Raw genomic sequence first — 27,911 nt, forward strand, 5'->3', positions numbered from 1 at the left:
GTGAGTGTGTCCCGTCTGGTCATGTCAGACTGCTGCTGCCGCTGCTGCCGCTGCTGCCGCTGCTGCCGCCGCTGCCGCCGCTGCCGCCGCTGCTGCCGCTGCCGCCGCTGCCGCCGCTGCCGCCGCTGCCGCCGCTGCCGCCGCTGCTGCCGCTGCTGCTCTCCACCACCTCCAGGAGAGCCTCCCGCTCTGCATGTTCAACCAAGTCCGAGATCAGATCGTCGAGGCCCTCCCCTCCTCTCATGAACTCCTGAGCACAGAGACAATCCAAAGATGAAGCAGCTGTATGGGGCGTCTACGGGTGGAGAATGTGTATACCCTGCTTCACATTAAGGTCATATCTCACCTTAATGTCCCTGGTGACGTAGCCAGTGCGGTGATCTGTGACACGATCCTGGCTGAAATTGTAGGTACGAATTCTCTCCGACTGAGCGCGTGTGCCCACCTGAGATTGAGGCTGCAGTTAAAAAAAAAGAAAAAGAAACGCGACTAACTTCTGTTAGATGCGTTTTACTGGTTCACTCACCTGCTGCTTTCGTGCCGTGTGCCTCTGCTCAGTCTCTTTACCGATCACACTCCGGTAAAGTCTGGCCCTCAGCACACGCATGGCGGTGTCTCTGTTTTGCAGCTGAGAGCGAGTCTGCTGGCACTCAGCTGTGATGCCTGTCGGGAGCACGAGGAAGAAATCAGATGGGCGAAACATTCGGGAGAAGCTTCGGCTCTCCCCAGGCACGCTGTACCTGTCGGAAGATGAACTATCCGCACTGCGCTGTCTGTCGTGTTGACACTTTGGCCCCCAGCACCTCGCGATCTGAACGTGTCGATTCGAAGATCTTTCGGGTCAATGTGGACGTCCAACTGTGCGGACAGAGCAGAAACTGTTGAACACTGGACTGATGAAGAAAAAGCAGGTGATAAAGCGACAGGAGCAGCCCGCACCTCAACTGGCTGCGGCAGGATGATGACGGTCATGGTTCCTGTGTGGATACGCTGCATCCTGGAGGAGAGGCCCACCTCAGGAATCCTTTGCACCCGGTGCGTCCCTCCTTCAAGCTTCATGTGCCTGTACGCGTTCTCCCCGGCTATCCTCACTGCTGCATGGTGCAATCCACCTGACACACAAGCAGTTTCATGCTGTAGCTGTGATGCCATGCTGCCACTCCAATTGCAACAGCAAAAGAAATCGCATGTGTGGCTCATAAAATCGACAACGCTCAAGTCATGGCTGCAATGCAATTAAGCAGGGGTGGCCTGTTTTGGTTTTTTTTCGCTTCATTTGAGTTCAATACGGCAGCGGTCTCCAACTTTTTTTGCTCCATGGACCGGTTTAATGTCAGACAATGTTTTCACAGACCGGCCTTTCAGGTGTGGCGGATAAATACTACAAAATAAAATAATACAACTAACACAGACTCTGTGGTATTTAGTAAATATAATAATAAACTTGAATCCACTGTGTACTTGTATGTAACTTTATTAGCAGCGTCCTCCTGACGTAACATCCTCTCTGCCTCCTAACGCTCTCTGGTCGCTAGGGTAACGCTTAAACATGTCTTCAAAATGCAGCTTTCTTTTTCTTAGTGGTCACAGTCTCTTCTTCCGTCTCCTGATGGGAAGAAGCTTTCCAAACACATCCGTTTTTGACTCATTTTGCTCGGTTCGTGGGTTTAATATCAGCGTTGATGCATCACGTGACCGAGACTAGAGCGAGTCAAGAACAGAAGGATGGAACGGAGAGAATTTTTCAACAATAATGTGGCTCTTTGTGGTAACACAGTAAAAAATGCGGCTCTTAGTCTGACCGGTTGGCCACCCCTGCAATACAGCATTCAAACACGGAAATCATTGCATTTAGTTTTTAGTTACACTTTAAATCAAATCATCAAATCAAATTTATCTGTATAGCACATTTCATGTACAAAACAGTTCAAAGTGCTTTACATAAAATAAAAGCGTTGCAGCAGGGAGGGGAAGAAGCATTAAAAATACATAAAAGAATATAAAGAGAAACAGAAATTTAAAAACAAGCAAAAGTCCAGATAAATTAAAAGATATCGTGCAGATTTCATGCATAGACACATGAGAAAAGAAATGTTTTTAACCTGGATTTAAAAATGTCTCCATTTGGTGAAAGTTTAACACAATGTCCTGACTGTTTTAAGACCTACCACAGTCTGCAGGCGTGTAGTTCAAAACCTCAAAGTCCCAGTTTCTGTAGCCAGCAAAACCCTGGTACATGTCGAACATCTCGCTGGTGAACTGCTGGCAGATGTCACCTGTAACCACGTGAACGGATGTCAGCAACAGTGAAAGCACCTACAGCGTGCCATTATTTATTTTAGAAGTATTTACCAGCAACTAAAACATTCATTCATTCATCCGTCCTGTCCATTTGTCATTCATCTCTGCTAAGTGAAAGTAAAATTGCAGCATTAGTACAAGAACGATGGAAAACTGCAAATTTGGAATCCAATTCGAGTGAGCAGGTAGTGAGGAAACCTTCGTACCTCCTGTGGTTCGTCCTGACACAACCTCCAGCACCACATCGCTCGAATCAAGAGGGTCAGTGGGGACAAGAGCTTTGATCAGCTGGAGAGAAACATAGCACCAACATTAATATGACACAATCTGATACACACCCATAAATATATCTGAACACGACCCACGTCTTTTCTTAAGGCCACAATTTTGCTGGTGATGTGCGCCTCTTCCTCTTTCAGCAGCTGGACCAGATGTTCATCTTCATCCTTGGTGCCAGCTGAGCCTGCAGTCAGTAGGGAAAGCTGAAATGTGAAACCTAAAGTGCTTATTACTGCTCCTAATACGAGATTTATCTTTAGTCGGAGTAAAAAGGGATATTACTTGGAACAAAAAACGGAAGCACAAGTCAGATTTAAGACAGACTCTTTTGCCAACCTGAGAAAAAAGCCTTACTCACTGTGTGCAAGTGAGTGGACTTCTTCAAGGTCCTTCCCGGCTTGGTCTATACTGTCAAACACATTTGCCAGAGGCATCAGCTCTGTGTGTTTCTTCATCATTGCTTTTCTGTCTGCCTCGCTAAGATACGCGTGATGTAACTTCTCGCTAATGTCTTGGAACTCCTCTAAGAGCTGCTGAAGATATCTCTGGACGGACTCGTTCCTGTACAAATCCCCTAAACCGCCGTGAGTGAGGCGCACTGGGGCTGCTGCGCCCCATGGCTGCATTTGTGCCCCCATAACATTTTTGTTCAGACTGCTGTGTCCTATCAGTGTCCTCCCTCCTGCTCTTCCCTCTCCACTGCGTGAAACTACATGTCTGCACAAAGTGACAAGTCGGAGCCAGCGACTGAAAACCATCTGAAAAAAAAGTTACGATAGATTGAGATAACTGAAATAACGCTCACACGTGTTTTATAGTTTACAAGCAGCTCATTGCTACAGAAGCTTAGCAGATACCGGATGTAGTTTCGAAGTAGAGACGAAAGGAATTCTGGGAGCTGTAGTTTGACGGAGTTGTAGAGCAATTACTGTAATGCAGTCAGATATTATATTCATAAACAATTTACAGTTGCTTTTTTTTGTCATTTGCCTTGCATAATCTCACATGGTGGCTCAAATGTGCAAAACACGTAAACAGTGGACGACACGTATATACGAAAAATAAAAATAAATAAAAACAACAACAGACGCAAAGCACAAAGAAAGGAAAACAGCACAGAAATAATAAAATAAATAATAATAATAATAATAAATAAATAAAATAATACATTTTTCCAAATAAAAAACGGAACAAAGAAAGCGCAACGACATACATTTAGTTGTTTGTTGAAATGTTGACGTGGTTATATTTTGTCGAGGTTCTTGTGAAATAGTTTTTACATAGTCCTGTTTTAAATAGTCCTGTACTTTTTAGTGTTCACTTTTTGTGTTTTATGGTTTTTGAATGCTTGCCATTGCTGTCTGGCTGCAGTGTTTTCTGTTTTTTTCTTCTGTGAAATGTGTTTTGTCCAAATGTTTTTATGTTTTTAGCTTACGTTCAATCATTTGACACCAGTTAAGTTCGTGTTCTGTAGCGTTAGCATTAGCATAAAACATCGGACACCGACTTGCCCTCAGTTAGCTAGCTAATAAAATACAAAATATGTCAGAGTCTACCGACCGCGAAGACAGTGAGACGATATTAGCTCTCTAAGTTTAATGTTTACTGACAGAATAAGTAAAACAGTAGTAAAAGAAGTAAAAACAACAAAGATTAAGTTTATGTTGAAATCTTTCTTAGCTAGATATTGGTTCTTAGCGTACTAGCTTGTGTGAAATGTGGTGAAAACTGTATTCAAGTACGAAATTTGCGGTACTTCCAGATGTTTAAAATTTCTTCTGCTAAATTTCAGAAGAAACTGTTGTACTTTTTATCCTTTTTAAATCCTATGTATGATAGCTTTATCGACCCGTTACCTTATGTATTGAAAAGTTTTGATTTACACAACAAACTATACGAAGAGCTTGTGCAATATATAGATTTGCTTTGTCACATAAAAGTTGTTCATGGATCTTATCTTTGAATTGCTGTTAAAAAAAACAGTATGAAACTATTACAGCCATTTCAATAGGTTTCTATTTTTTTTTAGATTTTCTTGAAACCAGAAAACGACTAATGCTGCAAGAAATAACTTTTTGACTAACAATTTTGTAAATGAAGATGCGCTACATAACAGTCCTTTTTTTTTTTTAATTGTTCACAAGGATTTAAGGAAAACCCTGGGTTTTCATTAACCAAAGCATTAGAGGATGTCAGTCTCCATGGCTACGCCCAGACAGAGGCCCTGATGGAGAAAGAGCGGACACTCAGCTCCCTGCTGGTACATCTTTAGCTTGATATGTTTGGAAAGCTGTAGGAACTGTCAATAATAAGATTTATAACGCAATTACACTTTGTACTATATGAATATGACCTGCAAGAATAGACCAATTGCCCGTCAACAGTTATGTTTCTTTATTGGGGAGTAAACTCTAATTTGGACGTTATAGTTTGAACATGTGGTGCCTTCTTTTCCAGGAAACTCTTTCAGGTGTTGAGAAGAAAGGCGAGACCGCAGAGCAGGAGCTCAAATCTAAAGTGAGGGAAATCCTGACGTTAGAAGGCAAAGTGGAGTATCTGGAGAGGCAAACCAAAGTCCTGTACGATCGCTGCGTGTCCGTCACCAAGGAGAATGCAGAATTGCAGATGCTTATGAGGGAGGAGGAGGAGAGCGCTCGCCTGGCGGTGGCAAAGTTCAACACCTATCGAAAGAAGATGGAGGGTCATAGGGCCGCTGTGTTGTATGCTGCGAGCCAGACAGAGGCCCATAAAGAGCTCGAAGGGAAGAAGGCGCTGGTTCAGATGCTGACACGCAGGAAAGAGCAGCTGAGGGAGGATTTGGAGAATCCAAATGGAAACACGGTGCAGATAGCAAAGGTGGAAATAATGCACTGAATAATCTTTGATTATCAAGGTCTTTGTTTTGGGTCAGTAGCATGATAGTGTACTGCCAGGAGAAAAATCTGACAGGCTCCTTTTTTTTCTTCAGAAACCTGCAGTTTGTGTCACCATTTCACCGTTATGCATTTTCATATCCATAGAGAGAGATTGATGCTCTGGGGAGGGAGATCTCCGGCAGGAGGATGACCGTAGCTGAGATGAGAGAGCAGCTGAGGAAAGAGCGTGAGGCTCACGTCAAGCTGAAGAAAGACATAGAGGTACGGCAGAGGAGTGAAACACGTCTGCGTGTGCTGTATTGATACCGTACGGATGAAACGGATCAATAAAGAATTTGGAAAATGATGCGATTATGTGTTTGACTTAGTAGGAATTCATCAAAGATCACCAGTTTCTTTTTGTTTCTTCTGTTTTAGATCCAGTCCAGGCGCCATGAAGCCATCGTCAAGCGCCTCCGCTGCCAGCTGAGCAGAGCGCAGGCTGTCCACAGGTAAAGCAAATGCAAATGCAAAACTGGAACTAAAAGACTCCGTTTATAGGACATTCAGCAATAAAAATAAAAAAAATGCTCTAAAAGACTGACAGCAGGAATAGATTGAAGTTGTAAATGCATCTAATTTCACTTAAGGCAAAGGATTCCTTGTTTGCATTTTGTTTTAATTTAATAATCGGCAAATTAAAGGAAGGTTTTGAGGTTTTGAACTGTGTCTTCTCTAATCAGACAGATGTCAGACGGTATCTACCACCTGCAGAAGCAGCTGGCTGAACTCAAGAGGCAGCAGCAGTCGTCATGATACTCAGTGGTCAGTGAAGTAGTGGCAGAAGTTCATTTAGGCAAACGTTTGTTGTTGTACTACAGTTGAACAGCTGGGGGCAGCAGTGCCCAATAAATAGCTCGCTATGTCTCTTCATCACTCAGACTGTCATATAGTCAGTGAACAACAAATGTGAAATTATTAAAGTTTTGTTGAAGACAGACCGTATAAAAAAAAGTTCTTCATAAAGTGGCTCGACATGCAAGAGAGCTTTTACTCTCTCTATGAGTAGTGCGGGATGAGACTTAAGTTCAGGTGGCGACAGTAAATCGGTACGTCCACAACAGTGTCTGATGCAAAACAAAAGCCGGCTGTTTTGGAACACGCCATCCCAGCTTCAGCTTCACTGAGCGGTTTGACGGGCGCGAGGTGACAGTCCCACTGTCGGGCTAACGAGGGGCGCGACCGTACTGCGCTACTTCAGCCATGACTCTCAAACTAATTAAACAAAGAAAGTGCCTCCTGAAGAAAACGAGTGCACGTCACAACGGATTCCGTCAGAAAGGGTTCTCGCTCGTGGATGCAAGTGTTCGCCCTCAACTTCCACATTTTTCATTTATCAGTTGTTTTTTCTCGATATTTTTCGTTTTCTCCTTTGAGATGAAATAGCCTCTTTCCAACTGTGAAGTATCAGAACGGTAAACCATCGTAGAGAAAAAACAGCTGCGCGCACGAGTGTTGCACAGATCTCGAATTTTCGGTTAACTCTCCAAGAAAATGACAACGTTTCAACCGCACGGGCCTCTTCTTCTCAAACTCCCCCAAAACAGCCTCGTTCCAAGGACAGGCCTGTATAAACAGGAACATACTGCAGTGAATTTACAGCACATTAAAGGTGGGGTAGGGGTTCTTTTTCTGGAGCATTTTTTTTACATATTGCTTGAAATACTCTTCACACCCCCATTGCAACCAATTAATTAAAAGTTTTGACACAAATATGAAAAGTTTTAGTGGCCTCTAGAACGTACAATCTAGGAAAAACACTATCCAATCATACTGATGATCATCATAACGATGATTGGATTCTGATGCTGTCTATCGAACTGCAATCTGCTCCTCCCTCCCCCTCCCTCCCCCTCCTTCCCCCTGTGCGCGTACCCTTCTTCGTGAACAAATTACGCGTCCAGAAGCTTGGCAGGAAGCTAAACTAGAGCCAGCTTGGCTAGCACCTAGCATTATTAAACGTATAGTTAGCATATACTAAATACTAAATACGGCAACGATCGATGCTTGCTGACTCAAAAATCCAGGATCTCCTACCCTACCTTTAACTCTGTACTCCACAAGCACATTCCTTTTTTTTTTATCTCTGCATTTAGGGGAATTTAATTCTCATAATGTTCAATAATGCCAAACTATTCTTCTTGTGTGCCACGGCTACAACTGTGGCACACAAGAAAACTTGTCGTTACAAGTTTCCATCCTCGGAGGAGCCAAGAGTCTTTTATGAAATGCCATTCACGTGTGCAAGCTAATTGGTTCTCATTTATTAGCGATTATTTCAACACCAGCCCTTCATCACATGCTGCCCTGACATGTTTGTCTACTTCACTTCTGCCAAATCATGTCCATTCATACCCTAAAACCTTACCTTGTAGCGACAGGACGGCGACTAATTGAAGAATCTGTGTTCTCTGACTATTCTCTGCTTGACCTGCTCACTTTGTGTCGGCCTTTTGATGAATGGCTGCGCTGGTGGAAACGTGCGGGATAAGCTCTAAGCTTTCCCATCGAATGTCGCAAATGATGCTTCTCACAGTAACAAAACAGTCCAAACCGATAACAGTGGAACAGTGGAGTATCAGGCGAACACGGAAACTCAGTGCAGTTCCAAACGTTGGATTTAAGCGATTGGTGTAGAAAAATATACAACACAACGGTCTCATAATGCAGATAGACGTGAACTTCGACAGAGTTTTCAGACTGCTGAGCTATGAACTTGTTCCAGAAGCAGAACAGAGTAAGACGGCCTGTAATTTCATGTTCACTTTGTTTAAAACAGCGGCAGCTTGGATGGCCTCCGGCTGCCTGTGCTACATCTTGTGCATGATTAAGCATGTGTCAGAGTCACATTTATAGCTGTTTGCGCCTCCATTGGCCAGCTGCCAATGAACGTTCCACGGAGGCAGAGAAATAGTTATGTGCGTGCCTCTGTTGTTGGGCTATGTGTAATGAATCCTTGGAATCTTACTACTGTGGGTTTAAGCATGTTTACTATTGAAACATAGCAGGAAAAAAAAAAACAGCTGATGCGTGACAAGAGTGTCTTCTTGCTAACTGGATGAATCCAAACTGTTGACATGTGCACCCGTGTCTGATTTCCATCGCTTGCAGTCTCTTTGAGGGATGTTTCTCAAAATTACAACTGCTTACCGTCCACATGCAAGCACGCAGGTTCGCCCGGAGCAGTGCATCTAACTAAAGATGTTTCCAAAGGGAAACTTAAGAAAATCAACCTGAAGAAGAAGAAGGCTTTGCATCGTGTTCACTTGTGGTCTCTCATCTGCATCTCACAGATGTTTATCGTCTAATCGCTACACCTCCAAACTCCTGAGCATTCTCACCCATTACTTAGTTGATGAGCCTGCAGAAGTTGAAATTTCAAGAGGTGTGTTCTCACCATTATAGTCTGATATAGTACTTAGAATATTGCTTGAGGACTTTTAAGTGTTTTGTGTTACCCTTTTCTTTGTTTGTTTGTTATGAAATAGTGTGCTTCAATGGACACACTTGGGAATTATCGTTACCTTTCATGATGCGACAACAATGATAATAATAAATCGGTTTTATATACCGCTAATACTCAACGCCGCTTCCAGTGAATACCAGTGAATACCAGTGAATGAAACAACAGCAAATTCCTAACGACATCATTTATTTAGTATTAAGTATTTTACATGACACAACCGTCAGCCGTGAGCCTGTTTTCGATTCGGTCCATCCGGTTTGTCGTTCTCCGCGCGCGCCAAGTTTCGACTGGTGCACGACAACGCGCTGTGCCGCAGGCCAGAAACGTCATTTTGACGTCATGCGCCATGAGCGACGCGTCAACTATAAATCCAGCTTTAAGCCAATGCTTGAAGCCCTTGAGGTGCTTCACTCGGGTTTAAAATAATTGACGCGCAGACAACCTTTACCATTGGCCGATGAAGAGATACCAAGACGATCGATTGCTTTCAATTAGTACATTTATTCCTCTATTTATTCCATTGCAATGGTAATCCAATACTTGGCTGACTACATTTCATCAGCCCGGCTTTTCAGCGTTTTTCAACAGTCAAAACTGTTTTATCTTCCGGGCGAAACAACTGCCTGGACAAAGATTTGTTTCCATTCATGGTGTAGCGCTAATTGGCTCCTACAGCCATAATGTGATTGGATCATCGTATCATACAGGGTTCTAGCTAGGATGAAATTATAGCGTAGTGGTGTAGGCGAGGGAGCGAAGCGACCAAGCCTGGGGGGGACGGTGCGGAGATTTTGGAAATTTAAGGTAAAAATTGGCCATTCTAGGGGTACCCAAAGGGAGAAATTGTACTTTAAAAACAATAAAGTCTTAATGGGAGATGTTCCCATCTTTGCTTTTGGCAGTGTGTTACCTTCATAACGGACCTTGTCAGAAGACATTAAAACTTAACCAGAAATAGAGATTAAAAAAAATGTTTATTAAAGTTACACACTTTTCAGTTATCCTAATGACAGACAAACAAACAGACAGACAGACAAACCAACGCAACCAAAAACATAATAGGCTACAGCTATTCTAACATGATTTCTGCCGAATCCCCTTACGTGTGCGCTTCTGCGTGTGTGAGTAACCATGGCTACGGAGCACTCTTACCAGAGATTCTAGGAGCCGCGGACGCGGAGTGCCTCTGCCTAGAGCTACAGTTTCGTCTGCGGTTGTACTGACAGGCTGCGCAACCATTCTTGGCTGCCATCGCGAAAAATGTGTCAAGTTTGTCAGAAAGGTGAAAATGGCATTGATCTGGCGTTATTGTACAAATAAATACAGACATAATGCCGCTACGCTGTATTGAAAATAAGCGTAGCGGTCCAAAATTATAGCGTAGCGGGCCGTGACGCAAGTTTGCGCTAGCTAGAACACTGGCATAAATTTGGTGTTAAAATGAGTGTCAACGAGCTTAGATCCTCATAGGTAAAATTTCTTAATATTTGGCTATAAACTGTTATACATGCTTATGGTTGAGTTAATATTTTTCTTTTTCCCCTCTTCTTTGATTGCTTTAATTTTTATTCTATTTTTTTTCTCTTTAAATTGCTGCTTTATGCTGTTCTTTTAAATGCCTTGTCTTTATGTAAAGCACATTGAGTTGCCTGTGGTATGAAATACGCTATATAAATAAAGATGCCTTGCCTACATCAGCTATTACCTTCTGTGCCGTTTGGTACACGTCACTTTAGCAACCAACAATGCATTTCTGACCAATAATAATATCTTAAGTTTTGATTCCTGAGCTTAAGCGAGTAGTTTCATGGCAAAATCTACCGTCACAACGAGACTGAGTCGTCTCAATTTGGTCTCCTGACACAAAAAGCAGCCCTGAAGGCACAAGCTGTGCTTTAAACACTAACCATGTTGTGAGAGAATCTATTTCAAGAAAGTTGTGATGTTTTTTTAGTTTTTTTTTAATAACTGTAGCCAACAAAACTAAAGAGCAAGCAAAACTGAAAGTAAACAGTCGTGAAAAATGAAAGTGAAGCTTAAAAAATGCATTGAAATGAAGCGCCCTCCGTATACTTTGTAACCTGATCTCAACTGAAAACCCTCCTATATGTTTATTTTTCACATCCAAGTATATTTTAAAAAGGAAAAAAAGGCCTTGTCCAAGGCAATTTATCAGTTTATTCACGGTCCCCGAGAGCCCCAAACAAGTCCTCTTCCAAGCTTGGGACTGTTCCTCCACACAGCAGCTATCATTTCCCTTCGGCTGGGCTTTTGTGTGCACGCAACAGAGGAAAGTTGTCCCCCGTGACAGAAGCAGCTCACACCACAACAGCCGACGCTACAGAAAAGAGGAGATCGGGTGAGCCCTGAGAACCAGAGACACTCCCCAAAGAACGCCCTCTCTGTGTCATAGCAGTCTGAGGAGACTGCGGGGTTGTTTGCTTTTCTCAGTAACATTAATTGTTAAAGAAGAATCAATTCCCGGAGAAGCCTGCATCTCACTGCTGCCGGTAACTGTTTCATTGGGGCTTTAGTGGCTTACAGATCTCTAGGCAACACCTTACAGTCTGCATGGGGATGGATTACCTTCCATAGAACCAAGAGTTTATTTACCTTCCTTTGTTTGCTCAAGGAATTACCGATTGTGTAAAGCTAACCAGCCCTGTTTCACAAAGCAAGCCAGGAGAAAAAGTGTTTTTCTGTAAGTGCACACGTAAGCAAATGAAAAAGAAGTGAGGAGGGGATATCCCTCTGAAGGGAGGGCTGAGGTCACAGGGGAAACCAGGGGTGGCCTCTAATTGCTCCCGTTGGTCTTTGTTAGACATAACAGCATCTAACGAGTTTAAACACTCCTGCTAACATCCTGCCTGTTCCTGTTGCATTTGTACACTCACATATGCAGCAGCACCAGACAGCAAATAACTCATTTATGACTAGAATGTTCCCTTTTAACTTAAGAAAGCACCCATGGTGAGTTTCAGATTCATTCTATTGAGTTGAAAGGTTCCTCTTCTCAGCTATACACAGAAACCAGGTGAAGGTGTACTGTGGAAATAAAGCGTATTGCTCTTAGGGTGTGGTTAAGCACCAGTCTAAGGAATGTTGTGATCTGCATAGACAAGACTTTGTGTCAGGAATATACAGTGAATGGACTGAAGAGAAACTAGGTGTAATAAAGGAAACCTTTAACCCTCAAGCCGGACTGTGCTGGGGCTCCACCCTGCTTTGTAGCTGAGCTACGCAAACAAACGGGCGCCTATACACGCCTTTTTCATGTCACGCTATCCATAACGGATAAGAGAACACTTTCTGTGGAAAGTTGGTGACACATCCTGTAAATCACAGGTGGGCGGCATGTATGTTTGAGGATTAAGACACGACCACTCGCGTTCTTTCAACGGGAAATCATAAACACAACAGCTATTGATTTCTACTGAAACGAGTCACGAATCCACTCGAGCACACACAATGATGTATTTACAGTATTTAGAAGTCCGGTGTCACCTCCAAATGTACATCAGAAGTTGCGTAATGATTGCTTTATACCCACCCAGCAGCGAGCCGGTCTTTCAGCACAAATCATCTTGGACGGAAAGATCTCCACTATTGAAGTGAACAAGTTAATTATTATTATTAATTATTAGATGATGTAAGCAGTCTTTAAATGATGTTTCCGACTGTCAAATAGCTCATTTAATTAGCGTTATGTGAAGTCAACTGGTTCTGTGTACAATAAAGTAGATTTAAAATGATTAATGGATACTTTTGTTGGATCAAAGTGGACCGTTGATTCCTGCGTCGTGCCTGAACGAGTTCATTGAACGATCGTTCTTGAACGCGTTCATATTTTGGATGAACGTGAACTGAATGTACTGTATTTTCCACCTGATGAACGTTAATGCGAGCGCCCTCATCCTCCCGTTTGAGAGCGGCGCTCTCTCACAGTTCAACTTTGTTCAAGAGTGCCAGATCTCCATGGAGCATACCAGGCAAAATTTCTGGCTAAAAGACGGGGGGGGGGGGGGGGGACACAGAATCTGGCCACCACATAGTCTCACCGCGCATGCGTCATCAAATTGCGAAGCATGTAGGCAAAATGAAATGAAGGCAGCAGATCTACCTCAGACTCTGCTTCAATAATTAATACGGCATCTTCTTATGATCACTTAAAATAATTTTTTGACAAGGTCAGTGATGATCCAGGTGGGCTAGCCTTTCAAGGTATGTGCAAGTCACTAAGAAATCAAAAAACAGATCCTCTACCACCCAAAACCAAATAACAGCGTACAGTAGCAGCTCCGTTGGTTCCCACCTCAGATTGTTTGATAATTCCTCACAAGAAAAAGACCAGCAAGTTTTTCCTCATGTTTTTCCTTAAGCTGCAGCTGGCTACGAGTGTGGACTGAATGGGTGGCAACAATGGGGAAATGCCAGTGTTCTGAGGGTAATAGCTACAGCAGCAACATATTTAATTAAAAAAAATCCAATAAAAAAAATGAACAAGTTAATTTTTGGAACTGTGAACTTAGTTCAAAATTTTGAATTATGAACGGAAATTTGTGAACTGAACTTTGAACTAGTTGGTGTAGAAATTGAACTTTTGAGTTAATTCTTATGCTTTCGTCATTTTCAGCTCGTCAGGTGTGAACGTTTTTCCAGTTTTCTGGGAATGTAAACCACAATGGACGTCGGACGTAGCTTCCCATTTCAGAAATAAAGCCAGCGCAGAAGTTCCTTAAACACAAGCCAACACGTACCCTTTGTAGACACTCAAAAAAAACCCCACAAGATAGTTTCAAATCCCACATAGATGTTAGATTGCTGTAGGTCCATTGCATACTGTGTTCTGTAATGTCACGCTACTGTGCTGTACAGCAATAATTTACTCATCCTTTCCTCGTTGCATTGCACTGACAAGCTTTGTCTGCCGAGCTGAATATTTTGTACGTGTAATTCGTGTGGTTATTGTTACTGTTTGTGGGGTTGAACATATTAAAGGAAGCTGATGAATCCACTCTCTTCTCCAATTCTTGCAGGACATGTACAGTTCTCTGTCATGTGCTGCTGCTGATCTTCCTCCAGTTTTAATCTGGTGCAGTTTTATAAGAGAGTACACGGTGACCCAGATTAAAACCACGGCCTTATGCGGATACTTGACTTGATGTCCTTTTCAAAAAGGCACGACATCAGCCCACTGTTTGCACTTTGATACGAGGTTGTAAAGTCAAATAGTGCTAAACAGAGAGCGGCACACCTCCGGCACGTAACTTAAAAATAGCCTGATAAATAAACAGTGCAGTGTGTGTGTGTGTGTGTGGGGGGGGGGGGGTGCTTTACATGCATGGAGGCGGGACAGTGAAAGCTCTGTGAAACTGCAGCACTGATGAGATTTTTTTTTGCTCCTCCACAGCAAGAAAGTAGGGCAGCTAGGGGGAGCAGCAGGGAGTCCCAGGATGTCCATTACATCACGAGAACAAGTGTGCAAGCAAACCAAAGGAGGGAGGCTTGCCTTAGCTTGTCTCCTCTCCGTATCCTAATTGCAGCAGTGGGGCAGTAAATTATAAATGTAACAAAGAAGGGGGTGGGTCGGTGGGAAGGAAGTGGAACTCGAGCGTCTCGCTGCTCCACAGCTTGTCTCCCTCTCGAGCGAAAGCAGATGAAACAGCTCGCCCTTGTTCTGGACAAATTGTTTCCTATTTTTTTTTTTCCCCCCTTCCACAGACCCACAGAAACAACAGCTGCAGTTTTTTATCACTCCGCTGTGATTTTCTTTCCACAGTGTATTCGAGAGCATCAGTGGGACTGGCGGAAGAAAGCATCGACATTACAGGCCTGTGCTGTCCTCAAAATGTTCCATTGTGGCCAAGAGGGAGAAAAAGTTGGTCTTGTTTGTGCGTGTTTTTTATTAATTCAGATGTGTTGTGTTAGACACGAAACCCAGTAAACATGAAGTCACATATAACCAAACAGAATTGAAGAATTATGCCATTGCAGAGTATGCACTGCTCAACTCAAATTGGCCGGATGGTATAGATGAGACATAGTCACATCATTTGAGGGCCCATTCATTTGAAAATCTAATACATAGAATTTAAAATGTCCAGTCCAGGGCTACTCAACCAATCTGGTGGTTTTGCATGAATGAGTGCCTGCCAGAAAGAGAACCCAGTAGTTTTTGTGTGAAACTCTTGAAAACTAAGAGGTGACAGGAGACTTTGTCCCTATCAATCACTTTTAGGTTTTATGAGAATAAATTAAGCTTCTTTGGATAAATAGTAGCAGCACGTCATTATAGACACACCGACACCACTGAGAGAAAATAGATGCCTTTCGTACCCACTCAGCTTCAGAACTGGAGGGGCCCACAGAGGGGGAGCCAGGGCCATTTATGCTCCTAAACATTTTACATAAAAACTAAATATGTGCAAATATAGAACACAAAAAGTAAATAGTTACATACATACAGACATCTGTAAATAATCCAATTACATATCTGCTTAAAGGGATAGTTCGCCTCTTTTTGACATGAAGCTGTATGACATCCCATATCAGCAACATCATTTCTGAACATCTTCTTACCCCCTGCTGCGTCCTGTGAGCAGAGTTCCAGCCTCGTTTTGGCGTTGATGAAGGTAGTCCGGCTAGTTGGCTGGGGTTTAAAAAATAAAGCGTTTTGCTTCTCAAAACAATATGCGTTCAAAAGAGTAATACATTTGCGTCACTAAATCGTCAGACCTCACAATCGCTTGACGCTATTTTCTCTCCCTTTGTATCACTGCCTGCTGTGTAGACCGTGCAGGCCAGGCAGTCCCCTGATTCCAAGCAGTAAACACTGTAACAGGCACGGCTGTTGGCAGGTGGCAGCTGTCAGGTTGTGGGTGGATGGAAAAGGGTGGACACGGATGCGGACTTTCAAAAAAAGGGTGGGTTTATTAACAACAAAACAAACAAAGTTCAAAATAAAGGCGCGGCAAAGCCGGATTCAAAAAACGTAACTCTGGACAAAACAAACAAAGAACTTTCAAGGCATGGCATGGCATGGAATGGAATAAATAAATACTTAGCTTCAGCCAGGTAGGTTGGGACAGACAGGTCATGAACGCTAACAGAGGTACTAACAGGGGCAAGGATCTGACAAAACTGACAGGGGAGGCAGGAAACTAAATAGAGGGCTGGGAGTGATTGGGGAGTGAGTGCAGCTGAGGGGAATAAACAGGTGTAGTGAGTGAAGTAATTAACAGGGTGCAGGGAAAACTAAGACATGAACTGATACAAAAACATGACCCAAAACATGAAACCAAAAAACGTGAGTCCGTGGGTGTGACAGAGCCCCCCCCCAAGGGGTGGATCCCAGACGACCCCTAAGGAATCCGAGGGTGGGAGGGAGGGGTTCGAAGCCGGTCAGGCTGTGGACCAGAAATGGGCACGTGATACCGGCCTCGGGCAGCAGGAACAGGCGGTGGTCTGGCGGACGCCCAGACCGGAGACGGCACAGCAGGAACAGGCGGTGGTCTGGCGGACGCCCAGACCGGAGACGGCACAGCAGGAACAGGCGGTGGTCTGGCAGACGCCCAGACCGGAGACGGCACAGCAGGAACAGGCGGTGGTCTGGCGGACGCCCAGACCGGAGACGGCACAGCAGGAACAGGCGGTGGTCTGGCGGACGCCCAGATCGCAGACGGCAAAGCAGGAACAGGCGGTGGTCTGGCGGACGCCCAGATCGCAGACGGCAAAGCAGGAACAGGCGGTGGTCTGGCGGACGTCCGGACCGTAGACGGCAAAGCAGGAACAGGCGGTGGTCTGGCGGACGTCCGGAGCCCCGATGATGTGACAGCAGGCGGTGGTCTGGTTGGCACCCAGACTTCCCTCTGCGTGGTGGCAGGAGACGGCCCGGCGGACGCCCGGACCCCCGATGACGTGGCAGCAGGCGGTGATCTGGCGGACGCCCGGACTTCCGTCGGCGTGGAGGCAGGAGACGGTGGTCTGGCGGACGCCCAGACTTCCGTCGGCGTGGAGGCAGGAGACGGCGGTGGTTCAGCGGACGCCCAGACCCCCGATGACGTGGCAGCAGGCGGTGGTCTGGTTGGCACCCAGACTTCCATCTGCGTGGCGGCAGGAGACGCCGGGGACCGTCCCACGGTTGACCAGACATCCGGCGGGGTGGGAGCCCCCCCTTCAAGGGATGGATCCCAGACATCCCCAAAGTCTGAAGTCCGTCAGGCTCGTGGTCAGGGCCGGAGGCCTCCCGGTCGGGTTCGGGGTCAGGCCCGGAGGCCTCTCGGTCGGGTTCGGAGTCAGGCCCGGAGGCCTCTCGGTCGGGTTCGGAGTCAGGCCCGGAGGCCTCTCGGTCGGGTTCGGGGTCAGGCCCGGAGGCCTCTCGGTCGGGTTCGGAGTCAGGCCCGGAGGCCTCTCGGTCGGGTTCGGAGTCAGGCCCGGAGGCCTCTATAGCTGGGACCAGCCCTGGAACGGCTGGGACCAGCCCTGGAACGGCTGGGGACAGCCCTGGAACGGCTGGGGACAGCCCTGGAACGGCTGGGGCCGGGACCAGCCCGGGAACGGCTGGGGACAGCCCTGGAACGGCTGGGGACAGCTCTGGAACGGCTGGGGACAGCCCTGGAACGGCTGGGGCCGGGGCCAGCTCGGGAACGGCTGGGGCCGGGACCAGCCCTGGAACGGCTGGGGCCGGGACCAGCCCGGGAACGGCTGGGGACAGCCCTGGAACGGCTGGGGCCGGGACCAGCCCGGGAACGGCTGGGGACAGCCCGGGAACGGCTGGGGACAGCTCTGGAACGGCTGGGGACAGCCCGGGAACGGCTGGGGACAGCTCTGGAACGGCTGGGGACAGCCCTGGAACGGCTGGGGCCGGGGCCAGCTCGGGAACGGCTGGGGACAGCCCTGGAACGGCTGGGGCCGGGGCCAGCTCGGGAACGGCTGGGGCCGGGACCAGCCCGGGAACGGCTGGGGACAGCCCTGGAACGGCTCTGGCACAGCCCTGGAACGGCTGGGGCCGGGACCAGCCCTGGAACGGCTGGGGCCGGGACCAGCCCGGGAACGGCTGGGGACAGCCCTGGAACGGCTGGGGCCGGGACCAGCCCGGGAACGGCTGGGGCCGGGACCAGCCCGGGAACGGCTGGGGACAGCCCTGGAACGGCTGGGGCCGGGACCAGCCCTGGAACGGCTGGGGACAGCCCGGGAACGGCTGGGGACAGCTCTGGAACGGCTGGGGACAGCTCTGGAACGGCTGGGGACAGCCCGGGAACGGCTGGGGACAGCTCTGGAACGGCTGGGGACAGCCCTGGAACGGCTGGGGCCGGGGCCAGCTCGGGAACGGCTGGGGCCGGGGCCAGCCCGGGAACGGCTGGGGCCGGGACCAGCCCGGGAACGGCTGGGGACAGCTCTGGAACGGCTGGGGACAGCCCGGGAACGGCTGGGGACAGCCCTGGAACGGCTGGGGACAGCTCTGGAACGGCTGGGGACAGCCCTGGAACGGCTGGGGCCGGGGCCAGCTCGGGAACGGCTGGGGCCGGGACCAGCCCGGGAACGGCTGGGGCCGGGACCAGCCCGGGAACGGCTGGGGACAGCCCGGGAACGGCTGGGGCCGGGGCCAGCTCGGGAACGGCTGGGGCCGGGGCCAGCTCGGGAACGGCTGGGGCCGGGGCCAGCTCGGGAACGGCTGGGGCCGGGGCCAGCTCGGGGACGGCTGGGGCCGGGGCCAGCTCGGGGACGGCTGGGGCCGGCTCTGGGACGGCTGGGGCCGGCTCTGGGACGGCTGGGGCCGGGGCCAGCTCGGGAACGGCTGGGGCCGGGGCCAGCTCGGGGACGGCTGGGGCCGGGGCCAGCTCGGGGACGGCTGGGGCCGGCTCTGGGACGGCTGGGGCCGGCTCTGGGACTGCTGGGTTGCTGGACACTGTGGCTGTGACTGCTGGGTCCAGGGGCTGCGGGTCCTGGGAGTCTGAGGAAGAGGAGGGAGAGACGCCGTACAGCTCAGTTACCTCGTGCGGCTCTAAGCCAAAAACGTCCAGCGAGGCCTCGCGCTGCACGGTTCCGGCGTGGTCCCATACGCCCTCCAAGAGGTGGTTCCACTCCCGGAGCCCCCGCTTCGCCGACAGAAAGACCAGGAGCTCCGCAGCCGCTCGCAGTCTGGCAAACGCGGAGTCCTGGTCAATGCTTCGCCACAGGTCGCTATAGAGGTCCCAGAACCGGTCGGAGTCCGCCGCGTCCATTTTGGGTCAGATCCTTCTGTCAGGTTGTGGGTGGATGGAAAGGGTGGACACGGATGCGGACTTTCAAAAAAGGGTGGGTTTATTAACAACAAAACAAACAAAGTTCAAAATAAAGGCGCGGCAAAGCCGGATTCAAAAAACGTAACTCTGGACAAAACAAACAAAGAACTTTCAAGGCATGGCATGGCATGGAATGGAATGGAATAAATAAATACTTAGCTTTAGCCAGGTAGGTTGGGACAGACAGGTCATGAACGCTAACAGAGGTACTAACAGGGGCAAGGATCTGACAAAACTGACAGGGGAGGCAGGAAACTAAATAGAGGGCTGGGAGTGATTGGGGAGTGAGTGCAGCTGAGGGGAATAAACAGGTGTAGTGAGTGAAGTAATTAACAGGGTGCAGGGAAAACTAAGACATGAACTGATACAAAAACATGACCTAAAACATGAAACCAAAAAACGTGAGTCCGTGGGTGTGACAGCAGCACGCAGTGATACAAAGAACGCCAGGCGATTGTGAGGTCTGACTTTTTCCTGGAGAACCATTTAGTGACGCAAATGTATTACTCTTTTGAACGCATATTGTTTTGAGAAGCAAAACGCTTTATTTTTTAAACCCCAGCCAACTAGCCGGACTACCTTCATCAACACCAAAACGAGGCTGGAACTCGGCTCACAGGACGCAGCAGGGGGTAAGAAGATGTTCATAAACAATATTGCTAGTATGGGATGTCATACAGCTTCATGTCAAAAGAGGCGAACTATCCCTTTAACACAATGTTCTGTCTCTGCTCACTTTTGTTACAGTAGTTTGCTGTAGGAACTCTGAGCTGTTACTAAGTGCATGAGAGAAACATACTGAGAAGACAAATCCTGTTGCCTCCTCAAACCCTCCATGTGAAGAGGCTGCCTGCTCACCACTTAGTATCACACACGAGGCGTGTGGGTGCGGGCACACCCATACCTGCCCTTTCCCTGCTATTGTATTTATTGTGCCGCAGGCCCCACACACCATTTGCATGCAGGAATACAAGCGTCGCGTCTTGTATTCAGTGTGTTGCTCTGCTTTGTACCGTTCTTTGTCAGGGCTTCTTTGTAAGCCGGCTAATGTTACGCTCGCTTCAACACACTGTGTTGGAAAAAAGGACAAACTGCATACAGCTGTAAGAGAATCGAGAGCGTGCAAAACCTACAAAAGTCACCAAGTATGTTGTTTAAACCCTTGGGATCGGCAGTGTTTGACACATTCTGACGCCGACCCTTCGTCTGCTTTTGCTCGCTGCCTCTTGATGGTTTTTATGCGGATTTCTTTGTGTACATTTATCAGTCCGAGTTGGTGTGAGTTGGGGCGAAGCTTCAATTCCCACATTTCTAAAGTTACAAACGCAGTGTTTGTGTGAGTGTTGGATCAAGGCGAGAAACAAGATCTTTTCTGAAAACATTTTGAAGATGCAGGCAATGTGTTTCAGTCTGGAGGTGATTTCGAAAGTCACACTGCATTCTTTTAAGAGCCATTAGCGTGAACAAAGATTGCACACCAGTGTGAAAGAGGATACAAGAGTGCATTAATGATGGGAAACTATTTGAGCAGGTACAATGCCACGTGAAGGTATTCACTCCATTGGCATTTTGCCATTTAAATGTCTATGCTTTTCACTTTATGTAATAGGCCTTCACTAAATTGTCCAAATTGCTGGAGGAAATTGAACGAAGAAATCTAGAAAAATGTGTATATGAATAAATCTTGCACAACTCTGAACCCTACAATGTCACTTTAAACTAAATAGGACCATGACCAGCGTACTGCAGGCTTCACGTCTTCCACTACTGACGCTCATGTTAAATCAAGCTCTGCTCCTCTCTGTTAGAGCACAGATGGGGTTATTCAACAATGCAGAGTGTGAAAATGTTGATCTCTGTCTGTGCATTCTAGCAAGACCATAAATATTCTCATGCGTGCCACATGTGTGTGAAAATATGCGAGAATGGTGTAGACTACATGAACAGACTGTTCTGGAACATGCTGTTCTTCCCAAAGCCAAAAAACCAGCTAAAAGGGAGGAGGGATGGCGGGAGGAGAGGTCCCTACACTGCGCTGCCCACACGAGGCTTGACCTAAATATTGCTGCATTGTGCGTGCGCATCTGGGAGCTTTTGTGTTTATCTAGGTGGTGTAATAATGCAAATCAACTTTTGTTCCAAAATGCTTCAATCGTCAAATAGATCATATAATCACCTTGTTGGGGATTTTACTGTTTTGCTCTGTTTCGTGATAAAGAGACGAATAAAAAACAAAAATCTGTCAAGCCAAAATGTATGATTTTGTGGTATGATTTTCGTCAGACTAACACGTTGATGTGCAGTTTAAAAGTCTATTTTTATTTTTTTTAATCCATTGAGCTATGGCTTACTTCACTAAACCCCTCGTTGTGTTGGAAGGAGTAAAGACAGTTTAGGTTGACTTGACCTTCATTGATCACCAATTCTTCAAATCTGAGGGTGAGCGTCTCATGATGGCCGTGTCGTCCTGAAGCTACTATATTCCTGAATAGTCACGTGTTGTACCACAGCTGGACACATCAGCACAGACTGAACCACCGCAGCCGCTGAAATCTGAACCTCAGAACCTCATCACAGCCGGGCAGAGCAGCTGCAGCTGGATGCTGTTAGAGATCCGATTTGTAAAATGAATAATTAGCACAAGAAAAGCATGTTGTGAAATGACATACCACTTCTCCTTACCACAGTATCCGTGTTTTTTTTCTCAACTGGTTGTGTATGAAACAATCCAGATGCCAGGGTAGAACATTGATATTTAGGAATAGTAACATACAATCTCAACACCAAATTTCAGTGGAGCCTTTGGCAAACCTTTGTTGGAGATCGGAGTTGGCAGAATAAGTCAGTGAAGCCTCTTCCAAGAGATCAAAAATGTTTTGTTGTTTTACTTCTGGTTTCTCTCACTAATGGTTAGATTTAGGCTCCAAAGCAACCTGGTTAAGGTTAGGACGGATTGGTCGCACCAAGGCAGTGTGTAATTCCCAGATTTCTGTAAAACCAGATTGAATAGAGAAAAGATCGAGGTAGAACACGCAGCCTTTCAGTTCCCTGCAGGTGCCACAACATGTCACCTGACGCGAAAGATTATTTTACTACCACTACGCACGTATCCAAGACTAGAAAATGGTGACTTTAAACATAACTGTGCTTTAAACAAACATAATTTACCAACACTTTATTGGAGGAGTGGTGATAAAACAGTTCTGGATCGACATACTAACAGTCTATTGAACCCGAGCTCAGGATTTGATGTGTCATAGCTACGTTGGCCCACAGGGCAAATTACACACTGTTGATTAACTCACTTATAAGGAGGAAATAAGGTTAAAGGTAGGGTAGGAGATCCTGGATTTTGAGTCCAGCGAAGCTGCATTTTGAAAATACACAGGTAAAAAGTCCCAACCCTTTTCTTCACTTTCCCCCCGAAGGCACGCCTCTAGAGTACATGAACGTGCACGAGCGCTGTTCTGACAGCAAGCATCGATCGTTGCCGTATTTAGTATTTAGTATATGCTAACTATACGTTTAATAATGCTAGGTGCTAGCCAAGCTGGCTCTAGTTTAGCTTCCTGCCAAGCTTCTGGACGCGTAATTCGTTCACGGAGCAGGGTACGCGCACAGGGGGGGGGGAGGAGCAGATTGCAGTTTGATAGACAGCATCAGAATCCAATCATTGTGAACGGTCCGTTCACAATGATTGGATACTGTTTTTCCTAGATTGTACGTTCTAGAGGCCACTAAAACTTTTCATATTTGTGTCAAAACTTTTAATTAATTGGTTGCAATGGGGGTGTGAAGAGTATTTTAAGCAATATGTAAAAAAATGTTCCAGAAAAAGATCCCCTACCCCGCCTTTAAGGGATTATTGTGTGAACAAGCTGTGACATCAGCACAACACCATAACCGTTTATACTGATGTTTTAGACTCACTGCTGCTTAAAGAAATAGCCTCTTCGACAACGCTGCTGCACACCTTATTGACAAAAGACAGAAGTGGCTCATACCCTCATCGCTGTGGCCTTACACAAATCAAACTGCCATCGCAGAGTCAGCTTAGTGACAACAGCACGATAGTTGATTCGGGTGGCGAGTTATGCAGTGCCAAATTGATGTTCGTTAGCATGCGCAAGGCACAACTGCTTCGCCTCTGTTACCACCTCCCTTGCTAGCTCGGAGGAATATCAGCGGCAGATCAACACCCTATCAGCTTCGGTAATTTCACACTTCTCACGCTTGAAATGGAAAAGATTATACACGATCATCTAAAACAACAGCGACGTACTCTGCTCGCCAGGTATCCTGAGGTCAGTTTTGGCACGTTCTGCAGTTCGCGAGGTCAAGAGGGCAAGCGTAAATTGCCTCTTGGTCCACTACTGTGCAAGAGAGCACAGGATCCGGGTCCATCCAGCACGTTTTTTCACGGTTCTTTAGATGATCTGCTGTGCATGAACTCATGCATGTGTGAAATTGTTTGGATTCAAGGTTGACGGCACATTGTCGGGCGAGACATATGTAGCTGGACAGTGCTTATGCAGTCTAACTTGCATGGATCGTTGTTGCAGTCGAGTCACGCGGACACACCCCAACTCAAAGCAAGATCTCGTCGTATCTAACCCTGAGATGTTACCCTAGATTTTTGACACATGAACAAGCTTGTGCTTTATATCATGCCGATCTAAAAATCTTTTAAAAAGCTTGATTTTCTGGGATTTCGGCCTCCATCTCCCCAAGCAGTTCATCAGCTGATGATGGCTAATCACGATCAGCTGGTGGGGATTGTATGCAGCTGTGGGTCGGGTGTCTTTTGATTGGTTTCGACTGGCTCCAGTGGAATGCATCTATATTACATGCAACGCACTTACTGAATAAGGATATCTGACTTGTGGAGGTGTCACGTGAGTCAGCAGACGTCACCCTCGGGACTCCTCGTCTGCAAGAGAAGGTGCAGCAGCCCATTCGCTGCAGTGACAGTGTGTCCAGATGGCAATAGTTTAATTTTTAATGCCACCCCTTACTTAGCCTGTACGTTTCTCCACTCTGCTGTATTTGCTCTCCTCTTTTTCCTCGCCCCTGCTTGTAGTTTCCTCTTAACTGATGTCGGTTTCACGTGTCACAGGCTGAAAACGTGACACAGATTGAAGCAGGGTAAGATTTAAAGAAACACCCTAGACTTAGACTAGACCAGACTATTGCATGTCTTCCTAGTTCCTTTAAAAAAATGTGGACATGGAGGGGGGGAAGAGATTGCTGGTAAATTCTTTTCCTGTCTCAAAAATAGGAAGCAAACAGGAAGCAGTGCGGTGATAAAAAAAGCTGACCTCAGACTGTGCTTGAAATCTTTGTACCAGACACAGGCTGACAAGGGTTCAAGGACACGATGCAGGGCGCACTGAAAGCAAATGAAAGATAGTTTCATTCGTACGCGCCTGACTAACCTTGATCAGCTGAATCACTGGCGAAATACAACACGCAAAGGGATCTCTGGTTATTCTCTGCTAAAACGCTCGGAAAGCTGATCTCAGGACAAATGTGCCTTTTTTTGTTGTAAAAGTCTCTCTGCCGTGTCAGATTATCTGCACACTGAGCGGCTCTACAAACGGGAGAGAGGGGGATTTGTGAGTTCCTGTGAGAGGCGTCGCACGTTCTTGCCGTAGTGTTCGTGCAGACGGGCAGATGTCAACCAGATGATGCTCTCAGCTGCTTGTTCACCCATTTACACCAAGCGTCCAGTATCTGATGGGTCAAGTTCCCATGAATCTGTGCTTCATTGAGAGGCCTCAGGATTTGCTGAACACCTGTTCAAACCAAGCCGCCTCGTCAAGAAATAGCGATACAATTCGATTCTTTCCTCATCTGATCCCTGTCTCACACCGGTGGTCCGGGTGGGTTTCTGGGGCTATTTTTGTTTTGGTATGAGATCACATCATCAAGGTCGAAACTTATCTTTCCTGCCATCTGAAGTCTAAGTGCTGAGGCAACGTATCCGCACAGAGGAGGCGGAAGCAAGCGTTCAATGTTGGAGCTGGCATTGTGACAGCCGTGCGGGCCCTCTGATCGTTGCTGTTCAGCACAAAGTCACCCAGAGTACAGACTGTGTGCTCTGCACTTAATCAAACAGAAGACACTAGTCTGCAAAGGGCTTGAAACCAGTTGCCATTACTTCAAATATTTAGTCAGTAGAAAGCACCTTTGACCTGTGAACGGGTCTCCACTTGTTCTTTTTTCTTCTCTTAAAGCAATACTATGTAACATTTCTACCTTAAAATAACCGCTTCAAAAAAATTGTGCGGCTGGAATGAGTTTTAATATTACGATTGGCCTGTCTCCTATGCCCTTCGGGGGTCCGAGTTGGAAAAACTGCGCTATGTAACTTTGCTGGAGCGGCCCGGGAGCTGAGCGGAAGTACTTCAACTTGCTTTCTGGCACACCTACCGCAAAAACAAATAGACCCCTCTCACGCTCCCAGGTATATTTGATTACTCTTACCTTCTCGGTCGACATAGCTTGCACCTTCTGACTCCTCGCCGGTTCGTCAACAAACGTGAAACGTGAAAGCGAAAGGGTGTTGTATTTACGATGTAACCGTACATTACCTCCATGCCTGTAGGGGGAGCTCCATAATGGGCTTTTTGAGAAGTTACATTAGCCGCTTTCGGACAGACCGTTCTAAGAAAGTAGTTATCAGAACAACCCTCCTCGAATTTCGTTCTGATAACTATCCTTCCCCAGCGGAACTGTTTCAGTCTGCATTCGCACATGAGTCGGGACCTGATAGGGACTGATGCGCCGCGCGCAGCCGTCTGCTGCAGTGACGTGTTAGCCGTTAGCCGTTTAGCGCTACATTCAAACACAAAACAAAACGGTAAAAGTAAGGAGAGTAGAAAAAACACCACCAAGAAGCTAATATGGAGAGCGGGGAGGCCACTGTGTTTATGGTCTGCATGATGGTGATATTAATCATGGACAATCACATCAGGCGTCTAATATCGAGGCTGGAAGAGCTCACAGAGAGAGTCAGGAGACGATCCTTTTTTATTTCATGAAGGAAGAAAGGAGAGCAGAGCGCTGCAGGCAAATAAGACCAGTGTAAGTTTAACTTATTAAACACCCGCCGGTTGTGTCTGTGTTGTATGAGGAGACATTTCAGCCGTGATAGAATTATATGGGGCGTAGCTACCGACCACCACACACCTCCCTTAGATTAGTTCTATAGAACCATGAAAAGACCCGACCTCGGAGAAGGAGCTAAATAGTTATAGGAACTAAGGGAGAAAGCCCCGAGTTCCTGTATGTCCGAACACGGGAGAAAACGGCCCCGCGGATTAAAATGTTATTAGAACTGCCAAAGGTTCCTACAGTCCGAAAGCGGCTATTGTATTGCTTTAATGGCCACTTTGTGCATCATTTTGTGTCACACGGGTCAAGTTGCATCTCTTTATGGTTGGTGGTTACATTTGTGTTTGATTTCAGTTATTTTGTCCCACAGTGTCATCAGTTTGCATGCATTCTGTCTTTTTGTGATCATTTTGAATCTCTTAAAGGTAGCTTTCTGTCTCATTTTGCTTAATTTTGTGGGATCTCGCAAAACTTTTGCCCCAAAAAGTCTGTCCTTTTTTTTTATTCACCCATCATTTTCTTCTCCCCCGTGTCCCCAAGGGGCCTCCGTAGAGGAGGCTTTGTAAATGTTTAAGATATTATTATGATGTATTGTTAACACTAATAGCAATTTGAACATTTTTATTGCATAGCTGACAATCTGTAAGAGAAATATAACCTTTTGCAAACCTGTCAGTGACATGACATGTCAGGCTTTAAGAAACATTGAAGCTCTTTGAAATAATATCATATTGCATGTTCGTTTTGACGACTGCTGTTATGAGACGTCGACCTCGAGCATCGACGCGCAACTTGGAAAGCTCCCTGTAAAAAACATCTAAATAGCCTTATTTTAAGATTGTGTGGGTAAATCTCATGTGTTCTTCATGTTCCTGGAGCTGCAGGGGTGTAAACATCCACAAATCCAATAAAGAAAGAGGCAGAGCTGCTGACGTTACTGGTGGCATGCAGCACCAGGCTCCTGGATGGGTTAGTAGCGAGCAGGGCTTTTTATAAACATGTCATGGAACCCTACAAACTAATGTAATTAGCTTGTGATGCGTTCCTTCGCTTTGAGGCTGATATTATGTTCATACCACAGGAAGAGGGTGCAGATGGTTGCAGCTTTTGTTGCTGCGTTTAAACAAACCGATACTTTGAAGTGATGCATTAACTGGAAGTGTACAAGATATTTCCTCATGAATGCCTTTTAACAGACTTATTACATGTTGATTTCTTTGATATTTTTCTATCAAAAATGTACTTGTTCACATAAAAGCCCAAATCAGAAAAAAGTTCAGATGCTATGGAAGAGAAAAAAAAGAAGAAAAAAACTTGTTTTAAAAAGATTTGAAAGAAAAAAGAAATGAAAGAAAGATTAAAAGATATTTGGATTATTCTTCCTCTACATTGCATCATCTCAGTGAGTACCTCAATGACTCAATCAAAGAATTTCAGTGTGTTGACGGAGAGGACGGAAGTGCGACACCCATGAAATCAGATCCCTCAGATGAACACTCCGTCAAAAATGATCATTGATTAATAACTAATATAACCACATGGATTCACTAA

General features: G+C 46.4%; 2 protein-coding genes and 1 long non-coding RNA gene across 3 annotated transcripts in view; 1 reads left to right on the plus strand and 2 right to left on the minus strand.

The window, feature by feature from the left end:
- Window positions 1-27,911, minus strand: part of LOC142391332 (uncharacterized) — a 397,679-nt gene that overhangs the window by 49,601 nt on the left and 320,167 nt on the right. The window lies entirely within an intron of this gene.
- mtrf1 (mitochondrial translational release factor 1) lies at window positions 20-3,452 on the minus strand. Its single transcript, XM_075478154.1, has 9 exons — window positions 2,939-3,452; window positions 2,667-2,764; window positions 2,508-2,589; window positions 2,169-2,276; window positions 940-1,112; window positions 741-858; window positions 527-663; window positions 347-445; window positions 20-250 (listed from the first exon to the last, which is right to left on the minus strand). Exons 1-9 carry the CDS (start codon window positions 3,336-3,338, stop codon window positions 20-22), a joined length of 1,446 nt encoding a protein of 481 aa, XP_075334269.1. The 5' UTR covers window positions 3,339-3,452.
- ccdc122 (coiled-coil domain containing 122) lies at window positions 4,123-6,330 on the plus strand. Its single transcript, XM_075478155.1, has 6 exons — window positions 4,123-4,150; window positions 4,725-4,840; window positions 5,038-5,436; window positions 5,601-5,717; window positions 5,874-5,947; window positions 6,179-6,330. Exons 1-6 carry the CDS (start codon window positions 4,123-4,125, stop codon window positions 6,249-6,251), a joined length of 807 nt encoding a protein of 268 aa, XP_075334270.1. The 3' UTR covers window positions 6,252-6,330.

The sequence above is a fragment of the Odontesthes bonariensis genome, chromosome 11, assembly GCF_027942865.1.
Source record: "Odontesthes bonariensis isolate fOdoBon6 chromosome 11, fOdoBon6.hap1, whole genome shotgun sequence".
NCBI lineage: Eukaryota > Metazoa > Chordata > Actinopteri > Atheriniformes > Atherinopsidae > Odontesthes > Odontesthes bonariensis.